This window comes from Spinacia oleracea, chromosome 1 (assembly GCF_020520425.1).
Source record: "Spinacia oleracea cultivar Varoflay chromosome 1, BTI_SOV_V1, whole genome shotgun sequence".
In the NCBI taxonomy this organism is placed as follows: Eukaryota; Viridiplantae; Streptophyta; class Magnoliopsida; order Caryophyllales; family Amaranthaceae; genus Spinacia; species Spinacia oleracea.
Genome location: NC_079487.1, coordinates 115511318 through 115530318, shown reverse-complemented (window position 1 = coordinate 115530318; position 19001 = coordinate 115511318). Strand labels below are relative to the sequence as shown.

The 19001-nt window shown below is 39.4% G+C and overlaps 2 protein-coding genes across 2 annotated transcripts; one reads left to right on the top strand and one right to left on the bottom strand.

Annotated features, from left to right (window-relative positions):
- Positions 1-335: 335 nt before the first annotated feature.
- LOC110801624 (plastidic glucose transporter 4) lies at positions 336-14179 on the bottom strand. Its single transcript, XM_022006993.2, has 14 exons — positions 13954-14179; positions 13390-13681; positions 3951-4065; positions 3669-3736; positions 3361-3493; positions 3180-3279; positions 2988-3100; positions 2455-2548; positions 2170-2323; positions 1629-1775; positions 1471-1544; positions 994-1082; positions 779-893; positions 336-668 (listed from the first exon to the last, which is right to left on the bottom strand). Exons 2-14 carry the CDS (start codon positions 13658-13660, stop codon positions 486-488), a joined length of 1656 nt encoding a protein of 551 aa, XP_021862685.2. The 5' UTR covers positions 13661-13681; positions 13954-14179; the 3' UTR covers positions 336-485.
- A 903-nt stretch (positions 14180-15082) lies between these two features.
- Positions 15083-18751, top strand: LOC110801627 (chloroplastic group IIB intron splicing facilitator CRS2-B, chloroplastic). The gene is made up of 8 exons (XM_022006996.2): positions 15083-15391; positions 16111-16195; positions 16320-16387; positions 16799-16849; positions 16937-17010; positions 17856-17914; positions 18020-18096; positions 18204-18751. Exons 1-8 carry the CDS (start codon positions 15194-15196, stop codon positions 18318-18320), a joined length of 729 nt encoding a protein of 242 aa, XP_021862688.1. The 5' UTR covers positions 15083-15193; the 3' UTR covers positions 18321-18751.
- Positions 18752-19001: the final 250 nt, after the last annotated feature.

The window sequence follows — 19001 nt, the reverse complement described above, 5'->3', positions numbered from 1 at the left end:
GAATTTGATATTTGTTTGACAAAGTTGATGTTTGTTTGATAAGTAAAACTGAAGGCCGAGAAAGGTATGAATTTTGTTACGATCATTGAAATGCGTGTAACCATGCTTCCAAGTTCCAACAGCCTTAAATCAAACTTGGAGAACTTGTTTACTAAACACTTACACAGAGCTGGACGAAGATATTTGCATGAAGAACAATTGAACAAAATAACTAAGAACCACGTTAAATCCGAATTGTAAGGGAATTTTGGCCTTGTGTGTCGCTGCACTATCTCTACAAAAAAAGTACTAATAGTAATGAACTACGAGTAGAATGGTGAAAGTGCCAACAAAAATGAGCAAACTGAATTTCTGACATTGATAGTACAACTGTCTGGACATGAATGTGCCAACGAGCATGAAAACTAGCATCAAACTCCTAAATCCGGGAATTATTAACATAATTCTCTCTAGATCAAAAAAACAGAAAAACTGTATCCTCCAAACTAAACAGCTGGACTTAGAGCAAGCTCTATTTCCTCAAGTGATCGTCCTTTTGTTTCAACAACGTTACCAGCTATGTACAACACGGCAAGCACACACACTGACGCGAACCCCAAATACACTTTGCTGATTCCAAACTTGGTCACCACACTTAAGAAATAAAGGCCAATTACGAAGTTTGACGCCTGCAATAAAGGAAAAATAAAGAAATGTCAATAATCAATATGTGGGGGTGCATATATCAGAAGCTTACCCAATGTCAAATGTCAATACTAGTTTGCTGTTGACCAATTACCCAATGCATTCCCAGTGACAAAGCCACTGCTTTTGCTCGGATTCTGGATGCGAAGATCTCCGGAAGTAGAAGAGCAGGAACAGGACCAGCGCCAAGTGAAAACGAGAGGACATATCTGTCGGGAAGTAGGTTTTATATATTGTTTTTGGGTGCAAAAAAGGAAGAATACAGGAATGGAAGAAAAAAAATCCCAGGAGTAAAAGTAAAAGACTCACAAAACAGTTCCCACAACGGCAAGTGTGCCCGAGTAAGGTGCTAGAGCCTTCCATGTGAACGATAGTGACAGCAACAACATTGAGGCAGCCTTCAACAGGAGTGATTTTCATAGAAATTTGTCAGGATATACAATTACAACGGTTATCCTAAATTATACGCATATCCCAGGAAAAAAAAATTGTATTGAATCAGTCAGATATATTGAATACCCTCCACTTCATGTTCAATATCAAGTCTTTAGTTGCTTAATTTATAGGTTTCGTAATCACGAAAACAGATTTTCCTTAAAAACAGATTGTCAGGCAAAATAAGTTACACCTTTTTTTTTTTTTTCACGAGATCAATAAGTTACACTCAAAATGCCCCTATTCCCGAATCCGTATCAAGATTTCGTTCTCTTCGTTGAATACTTTCAAAATGGAATATAGTGATGATGAAATATTGTACAGAGCTAAATAACTTTAAGGAATTCTTACCATTCCTGAGAAACTTGTCATCAGTAGGCTCTTTCTTCCTTGCTTGTCCATTAAAGAAGAGGCGACAGCAGTGCCTACATAGAGGAAGAAAATGACTTGAGCAAAAAGTTGTGCCAACTAATGAAAAACTAATTTAGCAAAAGTTTCATCTGACAGACCAATAACATTTGATGCTCCAACAAGGGCACTAGCGGCAACATCTGATGCAATTCCAGCACTTCGGAATACAGATGTGGAGTAATATACAACAGCATTGATTCCTGCCATTTGCTGGAACAAGAAAAGTGCAGCACCAACACTTACCACTGCACATAAAGATAAATTTTATGGATTACTGTGTATATTACACTCAGAAACTATGAGACTCCTGTATATTAACAATTACCAAAATGTTTCGCTTTTCACTGTCTTTAGTAAAACATAATTCCCAAGAAAGCATGGAATAAGAGTACGGTGTAACATAAGTGTCACCTCTTTTACATCCGATTTGTTTGGGTTTGAGGGGGAGGGGTATTGTTAATTACTCCTCAAGTCGAATGGATCATTCCTGTCATTGCAGGAGCGATCCTACGCACATTTGACTCCCCTTATCCCAATCTAGGCAGGAGCTTATTTAGAAGCACTCATAATATTGATAATAATGTCAATTTCAGGAGGGCTGAGGTAATATCATAATATTGAAAGACTTCCTGGATATACCTTTCCTGTAGCGGCTACTGAACAGATCAAACCAGCCAGCTTCTGGTTCAGAAGAACCTTGAACAGATGCTCTCAAATCATTAATCACCTCCGGAACCCTTTCTTTTCCATAGAGGGCTGCTACGGCCTTTTCTGCTTCAACAATTTTTCCTTGCTGCAAAAGTAATGTATTAGCACAGCAAACTATGAAGCCCACCCTCAAAGGTAGCTAAGACCTTCCAGTACTCGTCATCAGTCACCATAGCATGAAGAAAGCAGAAATTATAGGAGTAAAAATTAGAACACCTGAAAAAGCCACCTAGGGCTTTCTGGACAGAAGCCCATCCCAAGAGCCAAGAGAACAGAGGGAACTGTTGCAATACCAAACATTGTCCTCCACCTGCAAACAGAGAGGGAAAGGGAGACAACAAATAAAGTCATACAAATGATAGAAAAACTCTCAAACAGACACATAACAAAAGCTTTGAAGTAGATCAGTGTAATGAATTAAGTGCAAGGGGAGGGCATAATAGGTAATAAGTAATATTAGGTAGAAGAAAAATTAGGTAGGTCTAGTAGAAGGGTTATAAATAGTGGCACATTAGGTTATGGGAGGTATGTGGAGAATTTGGTAAAGCTTAGGCTTTGGAGAGTGGTGACCTCAAGTCACTAAACTTGGAGATTGGTGGCCTCAAGTCACTACTTTCGTATCCCATTTTGTGTCCATTCATCTATCAACTAGATTATTGCATATTTCTACCATTAATTTTCTGCACCAAAATCTCAGTTCTTCACAATCAGTAAGGTAAACACATAGCATAAAGATATCAAGGTAGTACCACAAAGGGTTTCCTGCTAAAGGCAATCCAGCAACCAAAGCCGCAAGAATACCAATGCATATAAAAAGCTGGTTGACAGAACCAAGTGCACCTCGAATTTCAGTTGGCGAAATCTGCAAATCAGTAATGATCTCTGTTCAGTTCCCGAGGCCAGACAGTTTCAAAATAGACAGGAAACAAATATGATATTACCTCAGAAATGTATAACGGAGCTAAGGCAGATGATATGCCAATTCCAATGCCACAAAGTAAACGACCAATCATCATTATCTGTACATTTTGTGCTGTGGCACTATGAAAGATTCAGGAAAGAGATGTTAAGTGATCTCCCTGTAAGCAAAATCTTGAAACTTTAAAAGGATGGTGTACAAACCAGAGATAAGCTCCTATTGCAAGAGGAATTGCATCTAACTGGAAGGTCTTTGTCCTTCCAAACTTATCAGCCAAAGATCCGCCAGTAAATGAACCTACAGTCGCTCCAGCAAGTAATATGCTCACAACCCATCCTGTAGGAAATCAATATAACTATGTTTAAAAGTGGAACAAACATTACAAATCCATAAGTGATCTGAATCAGTTAAATACAGAATATCATCATGTTGTGCTAAAATGATCTCGAACATATTATGAAGAAGATTTTCTGTATCCCATGTTTCACATTTTCGTTCTACGACAACTTGCCTTGTAAAACAGTATTGCCAGCAATAGCTAAATCCGCAGATAGGTAGTCAAGAGCTCCATTTACCACACTGCAAGATAAACAACGAAAACACAGTTCTTAATTAGGTTTGTAGAGTGTAACCTGATCCCTGAAGTACCCAGAAAAATACTTGTTTCACCGTAAATGAAACCTTACAATAAATGATAACATGAAGGGCCTTCTCACAATTTGAGTATGGCTCAATATAAACAGAGATGAGAGATCAAAGAAAATGACAAGTGTATTAATCCACTACGACATACCCAAGGTGATATCCAAACAAAATAGCTCCCAAACAAGCAACACCAACATACGGCAACACTGATGCAGAAGATTTGCCTTGATATTTGACAGGAGTGGCATCTTCAAGATCTCCTCCTACGATGTACATATGGTGTGAATTAGGAGAAAATTACCAGAATAAAATGCATCATAGAAAACCTAAAGACTTGACTCGAGACTCTTCATGAAGTTGGCAGATGAAAGATTGACTCATCAAAGCAATATCAGCATAACTCTGTAGCCTGACATGTAATGGCCACAATATAAAGCAGATACCTTAATGTAATAGAATACCTATCTGCAACCAGTTCATAGCTATCAACTCTAGTTTTTATCAGATCTTACCTATCTAAACAATTGATTCCGAACCTTAATAATATAACATTGTTATGCTAATTGTATAACCCTGAAGTTCCGTTGAGCTAATATGGTTTTGATGACGACAAACTAAAGTAATTAACTAAGGCGGTTTTCAAGTTGTATGTGTGCAAGGATCACAAATAAATGGTTGTGCCTAAGTCATCAACAATAGAGCTTACTGGATGTTGATGATTGTGAGATGATTATTCACTGTGGAAATTCCTGGAGATGATGATGAGGAAGTGAATAATGTCAAAGAAGAGCAGGGGTTAGGAGTTTCCTGTTTCTGAGGTCGAACCTTGTATCTCTGTGAATGCTTTAAATGGGAATCATAATTTCCAGACCATGAGAGTCACTGGGTATTATGAGAAGAAGCCTCTTCATATTTTGATTGACCCAGCAGTACACATAATTTTGTAGACTTAGAACTGGCGGGAAATTTGGGCATGAAGATTGAGAAGACTGCTCCCCAATCTGTGACAGTAGCAGATCAGAATCATTTGGCCAGTCAAATGTGTGCAAGGGGTTCAAATGGAAGCTGCAACACACTGAATTCATGTCTGATGTGCTTCTAATTCCATTGGGTGGATATGATATGTGTCACGGTCCGAATGTTTTGACACCGGATCCGTGCGGCGCCCACTTGCCTATTGGCGGCAAGGAGGCGAGCCTTGTGCGGAATGAGTGTCTTGTGGCTCGTAGGGGCAAGAGTAAGCATCAGATTTTGAGTGGGCACTCTTGCCTATTGGCGACAAGAGCGAGGGTCGAGGGTCAAACGGGGCGCTTGTGTGCGCACAGCAGGCACAAGCGGGACCGTCGACGAGAGTGTATCTGTTTCGAGGGACTTTGATGGGTCTTAGAAAGCTTAAAAGCATGCGACAACACAATATCTATAAAGGCTAGCAACAACACATGAATTAAGCAAAGGCAACTTCTGATGAGAGGTATTGGTTCATACCCCTCATAGAGGTTTATTTTGAATTAGCTAAATCTTGCCAGTGAACACTGGAATTACAGTAACATAATAATTCTCCCTAAAGCCTAGAAAACTATTAGAAAGATCCTAGAAAGCAATAGAAAGGAGAAATACAAGTAAAGGAAGGTTGGATTCTAACATCCTCCCCCACTTAAGCTGTCGACGCCCTCGTCGACTTACAAGAGTTACAAAAGATGAAAGAAAAAGCTCCTATTCTAAACTCTGTAGTTTTCTCTGCGCCGTTGGTTGATGGCGGTTGCTGGAGTCTTCTTGAATCTTGTTGTGTCTTGATTGGCTGGTGAATCTTGTGAATCCAAGTCTTCCTTGTTTTTGGTTTCTGGCTTGGAGCGGCTTGGCTTGAGCTTGTATCTTGTTTCTTGTTTCTGATGCGAGGGGGTATCTGGGATGTCGCCTTTCTGAGTGGCTCCATCACTCGCATTGCCGAAAGGAATCGGCCCTTCTCTTTTGTCTTTGTGAGAGTACCTGTACTTCGAACTAGACAAGTTTGTCCACCTGCTACAAGCAAAGAATTCAAGTGAGGCATTACAACTGCTTTGCTGGTGCGGAGGAACTCCAATCCAAGTACCAAGTTGAAGTCGTCCATGTTGACGGCAGTGAAGTTCATTTTTCCTTCCCAATCTTCCAACTTTGCTTCCACCTGTTCTGCCACACCGAGAATCGGCTTGGATTTAGAGTTGACGGATTTCATGCTACCGCCTCCTTTCTTGAGCACTAACCCCAATCTTCGGGCTTCTGCTTCGGTCACAAAGTTGTGAGAGGCGCCGGTGTCTACCATGGCTCGAGCATTCCTCCCATTTACCACGAGGTCCACGTACATCATGTTTGTGGATTCCTCTCTTGTCTTTGGGGCCTCTTTCCCCATCGCATACATCATGTAGACGGAACTCATTTTGCGGGGTTCGTCGTCCTCATTGCATGCTTCTTCTGATGTCTCTTTTGGGGTTTCCTCCACGGACATTGCCGACAACTTCCTCTGTAGGTTGTCGATCTCCCCTTTGTGTTTGCACTCCCACCATTTGTGTGGGCCTCGACATAGCAAACAGTTAAGTCTATTAATGTTTCCCGAGAGCGTGCTGATCTTGGATTCCTTTGTTGATACGGAAGGTGATGACCAGGATTTCTGTGAATCTCCTCCCCCATTTCCTTTCTTGAATCCCCCGACTAACCACACATCAGAGGTTGTTCCTTCTTCAACATAATATTCAAGTTTCATACTCATTCCCAACCAAGCACCCAACTGTATGAGATAGAAGAAATAGAGGAGGTTTGAATATCCAATTATGATATAATTGGTGAAAAATTATAGGTAATTACTGATTTTACTTTATTGCTTGAACTTTGAATATGTTACGGCTACATTAAACTTTATGCCTTTTGTATTTTGTTCATTAACTAGAATTTCGTTTTCGTATTTTGGTTTAATTTTCAATTAATTGTTTGGGATGAGTAAAATAAACGGATCATAGGTCGAATCGGATCATAGGTTGAATGAGTCCTCTAAAAATCAATGATTTGAAGATGTTGAGGTGTTGTTCTAGCTGGACGACACCCTTGAGTCACTTCTCGCACTCTTGGGTGAGCTTGGAGTCGGGCCCTCCGAGCTTGTAGGCGTCCCCCTTGCCCCTTCTTCCGAGCGATGACCCCTTCCTGCGGAGTAGTTCATCAATCGCTCTGCAACAGTCATAGCGGCCGGAAGTGTGTCCACTTTCGCCCTCAATACTTCGCGCTGCGCCCATTCTTGTAGCCCGAGAACAAAGTTGAACAACTAATCTTTCTCATTCATGTCTTTGATGTCCAACATGCAGGCCGAGTATTCCTTCACATAGTCGCGTATGGAGCCCTTGTGGCGGATCTCCTGTAGCTTCATTCTTGCAACAAACTCGGTGTTCTCGGGATAGAATTGATCTTTGAGTTCCTTCTTGAACCCTTCCCAGGTGTCTATCTTTATCTTCCCCTCTTCGATGCCGGCGTGCTTGGTGCGCCAACACAGCTTCGCATCATCTGACAAATGCATGGTCGCGGTATCCACCTTTAGATTGTCACTCAGTTGACAAATTCTGAAATACTGCTCCATGTCAAAGAGGAAGTTATCAACTTCCTTCGAGTCTCTAGCCCCACTGTAATCTCGAGGCTTTGGAGGTTTGATCTTCATCGCACCACCTCCACTCGAGTCAGTCCTTGAAGCGCGCATCAGTGTCGCGCATTTGTCTTGGGCATCTTCAGCTTGCTTCTGGACAAAGTTGAGTTGTTCCTGAAGCACTTCCTTCTCTTGCATGAGCTCATCGACCGCACCCTCGAGTCTTTCTATCTCTTTGGTCTGGCCAATCACAACTTCCTCGAGTCGGGTCCAGCTCTCTGACATGCCTTCCAGCCAGGCTAGTCTTTCTTCGATTGTTTCCATCTCAGTTTGCTTCTTGGGTCTCTCGATGCCTAGGTTTGAACCTTGGCTCTAATACCAACTGTCACGGTCCGAATGTTTTGACACCGGATCCGTGCGGCGCCCACTTGCCTATTGGTGGCAAGGAGGCGATCCTTGTGCGGAATGAGTGTCTTGTGGCTCGTAGGGGCACGAGTAAGCGTCAGATTTTGAGTGGGCACTCTTGCCTATTGGCGACAAGAGCGAGGGTCGAGGGTCGAACGGGGCGCTTGTGTGCGCACAAGCGGAACCGTCGACGAGAGTGTATCTGTTTTGAGGGACTTTGATGGGTCTTAGAAAGCTTAAAAGCATGCGACAACACAATATCTATAAAGGCTAGCAACAACACATGAATTAAAGCAAAGGCAACTTCTGATGAGAGGTCTTGGTTCATACCCCTCATAGAGGTTTATTTTGAATTAGCTAAATCTTGCCAGTGAACACTGAAATTACAGTAACATAATAATTCTCCCTAAAGCCTAGAAAACTATTAGAAAGATCCTAGAAAGCAATAGAAAGGAGAAATACAAGTAAAGGAAGGTTGGATTCTAACAATATGGTACTTGGAATTCAGTGGCTTAGTGATCTAGGCACTGAGTTGGGGTTTTAAGAAACTGATAATGGAGTTTGAATTCAAGGAATCAAGCATGTTCTAAGGGGTGAGAAACCAAAGGAAGTTGTTGCAAACTTGGGACAGAATGGTGGAAAGTTATTTTCTCAATCAGTACAACTTTATTTCTTGCAGTTGCTATTCAAGTGGTGGAAATGAAGGTATTATGGGCTCTTCAAGCTGGAATATTGAAACTAAAGTGGTTCCTGATTGTGTAGAGGAGTTATTACTGGAGTACAAAGAGGTTTTTGAAGAGCCCAAGGTAATACCACCTGGTAGGGGTGTTTATGATCATAGGATTCCTTTAGAGCTAGGATGCTCGGACTCGGGTACGGGTGTCGGACCCGGGTAAGGGATCCGAGTGTCGGACATGAGAAACTCAAAAATCAAGGACTCGGGGACACGTTTCGAAAGGGTCCAAAACTTGTATTTGGACTCGGGGACACGGCAATGCAAAAAAAAAAAAAAGTACTGGTTTTTGTTTTTTTAAATATACATAATTTCAATATTACGGAGGAGTAGGTGAGAAGTCAAACTCCTTAGTTTGATAAATATACCATACTTTATTGCTGATATTAAATAAAGTAAAAAACAGAAAAAGAGGCATAATAAAAGGACTCAAGAGTCAAGAATACCCCACCAATAAAGTTAAAAAACAGAAAAAGAGGTAGAAGAATCGGTAATGAATAAAATGACAGATGGAAATCACGTGACTTTTTTTCCATTACCCAACTCCACATAAAAAAATAAAAATAGAAAACCAGAACCAACACAATGTCCATTTTTTTTTTTAAGGTCGAAGAGAAGGAGAAGACAGCCACCCTTCGCCGGAGAAGAAAACGAACAACTCGGTGGTTTCAATCTACACGGATTTTCCGGCCGAACAAAAGCCCAAAGGTTTCGGCTCTTGATTTGTTGTTTTCTTCCTTCAATTTTAGATGTAGGGTTAGTGAGTTGCCGAGTCCACTTTCTCTCCGGCGGGTCCGATCCGGATTCCGTGTCCGCACCCGGGTCGCGTCGTGTCGACCGGTACGGAGGGGTGGTGAGCTGAGTCCGAGCATCCTAGCTTTAGAGTTTGGTGCTAATCCAGTAAGTATTAGGCCTTACAAGTATCCATTGACATTGAAACAGAGGGATGTAATTGAAAAATTGGTTGAGGAAATGTTGGAACAAGGCATTATAAGGGATAGTTGAAGTCCTTTTGCCTCTCCAGTGCTTTTGGTGGGAAAGAAGGATGGAACTTGGAGGTTATGTGTAGATTATAGGGAGCTTAGCAGGAAAACAACCAAAGACGAGTTTCCTATCCCGATGAATTGATTGATGAGTTGGCTGGCCCACATGTGTTTAGCAAGATCGATTTAAGAGCTGGTTACCATCAATTGAGGGTTCAAGAAGATGATGTTTTCAAAACTACTTTTAAAACTCATAATATGATAATAGAAATTATGAGTTCTTAGTGATGTCATTTGGTCTCACAAACGCATCAACTTCTTTCCAAAGCTGGATGAATCATGTTTTTAAACCTCTTTTGAGGAAATGTGTGCTCATATTTTTTGATAATATATTGATCAGTGATCACAGCAGGTCGGTCAGTGAGCATGTACAACACTTAAAGTCAGTTTTTGAGCTGATGAAACAAAATGTTTTGTATGCAAAGAGAAGTAAGTGTGCTTTTGCCAATGATAAGGTTGAATACTTGGGCCATTTTATCTCAGGAGCAGGGATTGGAAACTGATTCTCTTAAAGTGGAGTCAGTAGTCAGGTGGCCAGTACCTCGACATGGTCAAAGATTTGAGGAGTTTCTTGGGTTTGGCTGGATATTATAGGAAATTTGTCGGGAATTATGCTTGTATAAGCAGGCCACTAAATCGGTTATTAAAGAAGGGTGAGTTTAAATGGTCAGATGAAGCTGAAAATGCATTTCCAGCATTAAAAAAGAGCCTTAGTTTAGCTCCTGTTTTGGCGTTGCCAGATTTTTCTAAGGTGTTCATTGTGGAGACAGATGCTTCTAACAATGGCATGGGAGCTGTGATAATGCAAGAAGGGCATCCATTGGCTTTACTAAGCAAGGGATTGGGTCCAAGGTGGCAGAAGTTGTCGGTTTATGAGGAAGAACTTCTGGCTGTTGTTACAACAGTTCAGAAATGGGAACAATACTTAATGGGGCAACATTTCATTATCAAAACGGATCAGAAAAGTCTCAAGTGGCTTTTACAGCAGAAGATCTCAACTCCATTTCAACAATTGTGGCTGTCCAAGTTGATGGGGTTTAGCTATGAGATTCAGTATAAGAGTGGAGTGATAATCTGGTGGCTGATGCACTTTCTAGGGTGGATGGAGCTGAAATAATGATGATGGCACTTTCAGTTCTTGACTCCAATCTTTCACAGGAGCTATTAGAAAGCTATGAGTTAGACACTTAGACCTGAACACTTCTCAGTTATTACAGAAGCTAAAAGCAGGAGATCAAGTCACTAAATTTCAGCTGCAAGAGGGTTTGATTAGAAAGAAAGGCAAGTTAGTAGTTGGGCCTGATGATGAGTTGAAGCAAGCAATCTTGCACTAGTTGCATAATTCTGGTCAAGGTGGACAATCGGGAAAGGATGCCACTTTAGCAAAAGTGAAGAGATTTTCTATTGGAAGGGAATAACTACCTTTGTGACTCAATTTGTGAGAAGTTGTGTAGTGTGTCAAGCCAATAAACCTGAAAATGTGGCCACTCCGGGACTATTACAGCCTCTACCTATTCCTCAAGAGGTTTGGACGGACATATAGATGGATTTTTATTAGTGGATTACCTAAGTCATGTGGCAAAGATGTGATTTTTGTGGTTGAGCAAATACGCACACTTTATGGCCTTGTCCATCCTTATGGAGCTATAGAGGTGGCTCAACTCTACTTGGATAATGTATTTAAGTTGCATGGTTGGCCTAGGTCGATTGTCAGTGACAGGGATACCATTTTCTTGAGCAACTTTTGGAAAGCCTTGTTTACTTACAAGGAACTGAGCTACTGCTATCTTCTGCTTATCACCACAGACTGATGGACAAACTGAACGAGTCAACAGGTGTCTAGAGACTTACTTAAGGTGTATGACAGGGGATTGTCCAAGAAATGGAGCAAGTGGCTACCACTTGCTGAGTCGTGGTATAATACTACGTTTCATTCTGCTGCATGAACAACTCCTTATGAGATTGTGTATTGTCAATCTCCCCCTATTCATTTGCCTTATTTACCTGGAGAATCTAAGGTGGATGCTGTTGACAGATCACTCAAAGAGGGAGGAAATGGTGAAGGCAGTGTAGTTTCATTTAAGAAGGGCTCAATATAGGATAAAAGCTCAAGCAGACAAGAGGAGTAAAAGGAAGTTTGCAGTGGGTAACTGGGTTTGGCTTATGTTACAGGCTTATAGGCAGTGAACAATGAAAAGCCTGCAGCAGTGTTCTATGGGCCTTTCCAAAACAGTGAGGCAGTAGGGGAGGTTGCATACAAGCTGAAGCTGCCACAAGAAGCTCAGATCCACCCAGTTTTTCATGTGTCACAACTTAAGCGGGTTAGAGGGGCTATTCCTACAGTAGCTCATATTCCATCTTGGTTCCATGAAAGGGAAGAGGAAGAAATTGCTAAGCCTGAAGCCATTATTGATAGAAGAGCGGTCAAGCATCACAATGTAGCTGCAACTCAGTTCCTGGTTAAATGGCTGAACTTTCCTACAACAGAAGCAGATGATTTCGAGCAAAGTTTTCCTGATTTTAATGTTCAGACTTGAGGACAAGTCATTTCTCAAGAAGGGAGAATTGTAACAGGAGAATCTGTTATTTGCCTCTCCTTGTAATTAGGAAATCTGTCATGTTGCTATAACTGATTGTGGTGGAAAAGTTAGTTAAGGTAGCTCAGCTATTGTATAAATAGCTTATTCAGAGCTTGCAGCACTTATGATTGTAAATAATAAACTTCCTTCTTCTTCCTAGTTCCTCCTAAATTCTCTCTTTTTTTTCTCTGTCATGTTATCTTTGATCAAGTTGTATTGAAGTTCTGAGTTTCTGACTTCATTCAGCCATTAACAGTACCTCACTACAAGCTGGAAATTACAGAGTTCCTGAGGAGGAACTGGAACTCCGGAAGATAAGGGTAGTTCCTGAGTGGGAACAAGCAACAAGAAGTTCCAGAGGCGGAACAAGTGTTGATTCTGAGAACTTAAAAGACAAGAAGACAGAAACGTTGACACCAGTGCGAGTAACCTTAAAACATTTTAGACGAGTTAAATGGGTTAATAGGTGTGAAGTGGATGCTCAAACAAGTAATTTATACGAGACACACCATTAGTGTACTACAATACTGAAGTATGGAGTTTGGAAAACACAACAGAATTCCTATAGTTCACACTTCACAGCTCCTAATCTTGGTCTGCTCTCCCACTTGAATGTACATTATTGTTAACTGTTTACGGTGTATATTTTTATGCAATCAATGACCATCAATTCATCAGACAGACAGTACCAGATAGCAGATGTGCCCTCAACTCCTACTAAAAATTCTCTTAGATTATCTCCTGTTGGTCACAATCTATGGAAGCTATTCCTCCTGATAATCCGATGCAGTGTAAGAGAGAAAACACATCGTCCCCTTGTGAGTGCTTATTACCATGCTATATGTAGACCTTGGTTGACCCACTAGCAATGATAATCTGATACCATTCCACACTACAGCATAGTATAAAATCCATGAATGCATCCCCACCAATCGACGGGAGCTATTCCCATTTCCCAGATATCATACTAACCGATGCAATCCCCTAAAATGATAACCACAAGATCATCTCTACCAATGCAATTCACAACAGCCTTGCTCAAGAATCGCAATCGAAGCCAATTTCCATGGAACAAACCCAACACACAATAAACAACAATAACAACCAAAATAACTATTCCATTAAATACATACACAGTTAACTAATTTAAGTCAACCAACACACTTTACGCATAAAGAGACCATATAACATCTCAAATAAACATTGATAATAGTTAGAATACAAACCAGAAGCAGCTTGAGCCTTGACTGATCTGTACTTGGGTGAGGACTTCATGACATGATCAAGACCCAATCTTGCAAATCCAGCACCCATCGAAAGGGACCCACAACTCAATTTACAGGGATTAGACTTATAATTATTGTCATTAACATTCACAAAACTTAGATTATTGGAACGGATTGAGCTTAACCCTTTCAACCCAGCAAGCCCAGCCACTCTACGGTTCTGAACTTCAAAACCCAAATTGCCTTTGACCATAAAAGTTGACGCCTGCATTTTCCCCCTCTTTTTCTAAACCTAAAATAAAAATAAAACCCATATTACAGAAAGTCAAGAAAAGGAACAGTTAATAAATTAATTTATTACATGTCCAGTAAATTACACTCAAAAGGGTACTTATAACTGACAAAAACAAGATTAAATAATTATCAATGAATGAAAGAAGGATCCAACTTTGATCCCACATTGAATTGCTCAAGAATAGGGGAAATTCTCAACAATTAGACAAAATTACCAAGAAATTCTAATAAATGAAAGTTGGGATTTTAGAAGGAAAAAAAAGAAATTACCGAAAGTTGAAATTGATTAAGCAGCGATCGCTCTCAGGGAAGAATGTTTATCTGTTTGAATAAGCAAATTCAATTTATAAGATAGGTGGAGTTGGGGGTGATCGATTGCTGCTGATGAATTTGAGGGGAGGAGAGAGAAAGAGGGAGAGCGTGACAGTTGAAAGGAGGAGGAGTGATCAGCATTCAGCAGCTGAGTTGGACAATTTTGGAGTGTGTTTGTTAATGATGGTGAGGGTAAATTAGGACAATTATACCTTGGGAAGGATAGGGTTGGATTTCCAGGGGTCCATCAGTCCATGTAATGCCATTCAGATGTACTCCAATAGTCCAATATCAGTTAACATATGGTTCAAATATCACAAATATGTTTGTTATAGTTATAGTTATAGGAGAACTTCGTATATTAGAACTACATGTTTATAATTTTTGAAATAAATGAATTACTCCTAGTTGTTTATTCGAAACCAAATCATACACCGTGGTCCTTCAACTATAGTCAACATCTAATATGACATGTGCGTATTTCTTGGAACAAGCAATAACCTCGGCTGAGTTACAAATTAAACCGGTTGAGTCAGATTGACATCAACTACAAAAATCAGTTTGTTTCGTAATAAATAAAATTGACATAAGGGATACATCAATGTAATACTCTTGTTCTTGAACTTAGTTGGCCTAATCGTATGAACTTTTGAGCTTAAATTTAACTTACTTATTAAATTTAATACTCATAACTGTAGACCCCTAAATCGCAATAACAACAACGAGAACTCGATCATCTAAGAAATCAATTTTTTTTTATTTTTTTTTTCTTAAGGAGGAAAAGTAAACAGAAATTATGATAGTCTTCTCTCAAGACTATAACCTAATTTATCTAAGGAAATAAAATAAGAAAATTTGATATCAATGATAGGGTCTATATCTTGGTAACTCTGAATGTGGTGACCAATGCCTGCAACATAGAGTGCTGCATTCTAAGAAATCAATTATCACGAAGTATAATATTTTTTATTTTATTTTTTTATTATTTTTTAAGGGAAAAGATTGGGCCTTTTCCCTTGGCATCAATTGTCCAATTGTGATGAAAATAAACAAATTATAAAGCCCAAATACAATTTACCAATTCCATCTTAATTTTCTTCTTCCCCGTTCTCACTCTGAAAGTCTCAAGTTCTCAACCCAGTTCTTCTCTCCTACACCCTTCATCCCTCTCCCTATAACCCCCCAAAAATTAAAAAAAATGCTTAGTGCAATTTCAGCTCCATATACACTCAAACCGCATCCGAATACAACCCATTTGAGAGCAAAGCAGTTTGCTCCGACTAGTTTACGGGTTTCAGCAGTTGCTTCTTCGTCGGAACCAAACTTGGAGTACACCCCTTGGCTTATTGTTGGTTTGGGTAACCCTGGAATTAAGTACCAAGGCACTCGCCATAATGTAATTTCTCTCCTATTTCTTCATCTTTTACCTTTTCTGTACTTTAAATTTTATGCATTTTGAGCTTCCCAGCTTCTTCAATTTCGACTTTTTTTTTGTTAGTTTGTAATTTGAATTTGATTTTATTTGGGATAATCTGACTATTTTTGTGGGTTTGTCGAATTTTGAATTTATTTAGTTTGTTTGGAAATTTACATTTGTTTTGGTAGATGATAATCATGTTGATAGGTGTAATGTCTGACTCAATTACTTTGTAGATGAAGTTTGATTATGTGGGAAATTTCATAAGTATAATTGGAGAGATGACTTGAACAAATTTTGAAATCGACCCATCTTAAATGGCTTTTTTTGGGTTGTATGTCAAATTGGCAACATGATGATGAGCGTCTCTATGATTGACTGATTGATTTTTCTAGATATATCTAGGTATAAAGTTTTGACGACTTTGGCAATTGAGAAGCTTGAATTGTCGGGTCGCACTTCAAATTTTGTGTTCTTGTGAGAAGATATACAATATGGAGAACAGGAGGTAAATGAACTAGATTAGAAACCCGAATCATAGATTTTAAACATGATATTATGACCTCAATCTGAAACTGACCGACTAGGGATGACCTATTTTAGTGTGTTAGGGTTCAACTCTGCGGTTTTGGGTTGACCGGTCAATCAAGTACAAGAATTTGATAAGCTCTTATTTGCTTTTGTTATTTTCTGATCAGGTGGGATTTGAGATGATTGAAAAGATCTCTCAGAAGGAAGGCATTTTGTTGAACACCATACAATCAAAAGCCTTGATAGGAATAGGTGCTTTTCGTATTTTCAGTTTTATGTTCTTTGAGCCATATTTTATTGCTTGAATGAATCGTGGTTTTGTTTAGTAAGGTAACTTGGTTCTCAAAATTATCATCATATGGCATGATCAGTGCAGGTTCAATAGGGGAAATACCAATCGTCTTGGCCAAACCTCAAGCATATATGAATTACAGTGGGGAATCGGTATGCTCTTTGATCTTTTTAGTTACTTGTTGGACTCCCAGAGCTTATTGGGACTATGCATAATTAATTCTGTCTACACTTATTTTGAGTTTGTATGAAGCGTGAGTCTTCGTTTTATTGATGCCTTAGACGTGAGATAAGTCAAAGAGTCGAACAATCTTGAAATTGAACTTCAAGCACCCTTTGGTAAAATCTGAATAGAAAAGAGTGGTTGTTAATTTGTTATACATCCTTGGAAAATCACCGTGTCAGAGAATTAGCTTATGCAATACCAGATAAAGCAAAGGAAGTAAAAACTAATTTCATAGGTTGATTCTTCATTATCCACTGAAATGGTTTTGGTAAAATGGTTGATCTTGTGCTTTTGCCTTCAATTCCTTTGCCTGACTCGTGATTTCCTCTTATTTTGAGGTTGGACCGCTGGCTGCATATTACAAAGTACCTTTGCGACACATCTTATTGGTATGTAAGCCTTACCTGTTAAATTCAATCAAAGTAATGAAAGTTAGTCTTTGCTTTGTTTATGTGATCCTCTGAACTTTTACGTAGGTCTATGATGAGATGAGCTTGCCTAATGGCGTCTTAAGGCTTCAGCCAAAAGGAGGACATGGACATCACAACGGGTAAGTTACCTAAATGGACTCACAAAGATGGTGGCCAGTAGCCGAACTTCTCAAAACCAATTTAAGCTTATTTCTTCTTTTTGTCCCGAACTTCTCAAAACCAATTTAAACTTATTCTAAAAAAATGGACGGTCATACCTGGTAGCATAACTGAACTGTTGTGTGCTCTGTACAAACCTATGTTTTTTGCTTCTTCACCTTTCCCGACTACTGTTCCGAATCTTGCCCACTTCTTAAATTTTGCTTCTGGAATCGACTCTTTTGAGAAGAGACTAATTAAGGTGAATATCACTGCGACCCTTACTGCCCGTTTGGTAAAATAAACGGTGCGAATGGGGGAATAAATCCAAGTGTTATTTGACAAGAAATTAACATCATGATGTCCATGGTAATGAAATATTTTGTCTAAAACTTGGTGTTTTTCTTCATAAATTTGCATTCCCACCTAATACCACTCCCCAAATGGTAATGGATGGTAATGAAAATTTATAAAGAAAAAGAGATAATTTTGAGTGCACGAGCATGGGATGGATATTGATTTTCCTTATAAATTTACATACAAATTCATTCCCATTGACACCATTTATGGCCGGCTATCAAACGGGCCGTTAGTGCTTTTATACTATACCTTCAGTGAAAACTGGATTCTAAAATGTTAAGTTCTGTGAATCTTGGAATGAAATAATTAGATGTTTCTGAATACTACATTCCAAGTTCTGAAAGCGATTATCATTCCACGTTGTACTGGACCTTGTATCATTTCTTTTGAAAGTCAGACGATTGTTGTAGGTTAAACTTGCAGATCCTGAATCACAAGTCTCTTAATTTTTATGTTGCTATGGCAGAGTTAAGAATGTGATGGGACACTTAGATGGGCGGAAGAACTTCCCTCGGCTAAGCATAGGTTGGTTTTTAGAAAATCGTCCTTATCTTCCCTGTTTGTGAGGAAAGCCTCAGTTTAATCGGTAATCAGATTACAACCCTTAAATTGGAAATTTACTGTTTGCAGGTATTGGGAATCCACCGGGAAATATGGATATGAAAGCGTTTCTTTTACAGAAGTTCAGTCCCACTGAAAGAAGACAGGTAAGAAATATACTTCAAAAAAAAATCATGACTGATATCATGCAGTTTTAACTTTGAAGTGCCAACTGTTAGTATTTTGTTGTGAGTGTTTCTGGTTCAATGGACAGATTGATGCTGCTTTGGAACAAGGTATTGAGGCTGTAAGGACCTTAGTGCTTAGTGGATTTAGTGACAGTATTACGAGATTTAATCTCGGGCAGAAGTACAAGTATCACAAAGTCTGAAGGAAGATGTATGAAATCCTCAAAAGTATTCAGATTGGGCTTCAAAAATTGTCACTCTCAAGTCTTAGTAACCTAGACAACGTCTATGGACTACGGGTTCTTCGAATTCTCTTGAAAGGATAAAATTTCCTTGCATTGAGGTTGACTGCTCTGCCCGGTACAGACTTTTCCCGGAAAAAGCTTGAGTTGCGTTGGCGACTTACCAGCATATGTGGTCGTCAATACCACTGGTTGAATATTATCATTTTTGTACATACAGTACATGATATGGGCTCAAAACTTTCCCCTCTCCCTCCCCTAACTCTGTAAGTTTAAAAGAGATATTTACTCAATTCATGGCAATGGTTTAAGTTGAAATGCTTTATTTGAAGTTCTTTCTTATATTGAAATGTCCTAACTGGCGTGCTAATGCTTCTGCATTTGACTTATTATTTGAACTTCTTCAAACTTGTAGTATAGACGGGTTTCGATCCAATGTATTGGGTACCACCCCTTGAAGATTTTACCAACTAATCTAGTTGACATCCACAACTTATAGTAAATTGAACTTACCGAGTTGTATTTATGAACATTATTTTTCATCAAACCATTAATCGTATTCTAAAAAAAGTTTTGATATATACAACTCTAAGACTAACTATATACAACTCCGATTGATTGGCTAGCCCTTAATGTGGATGG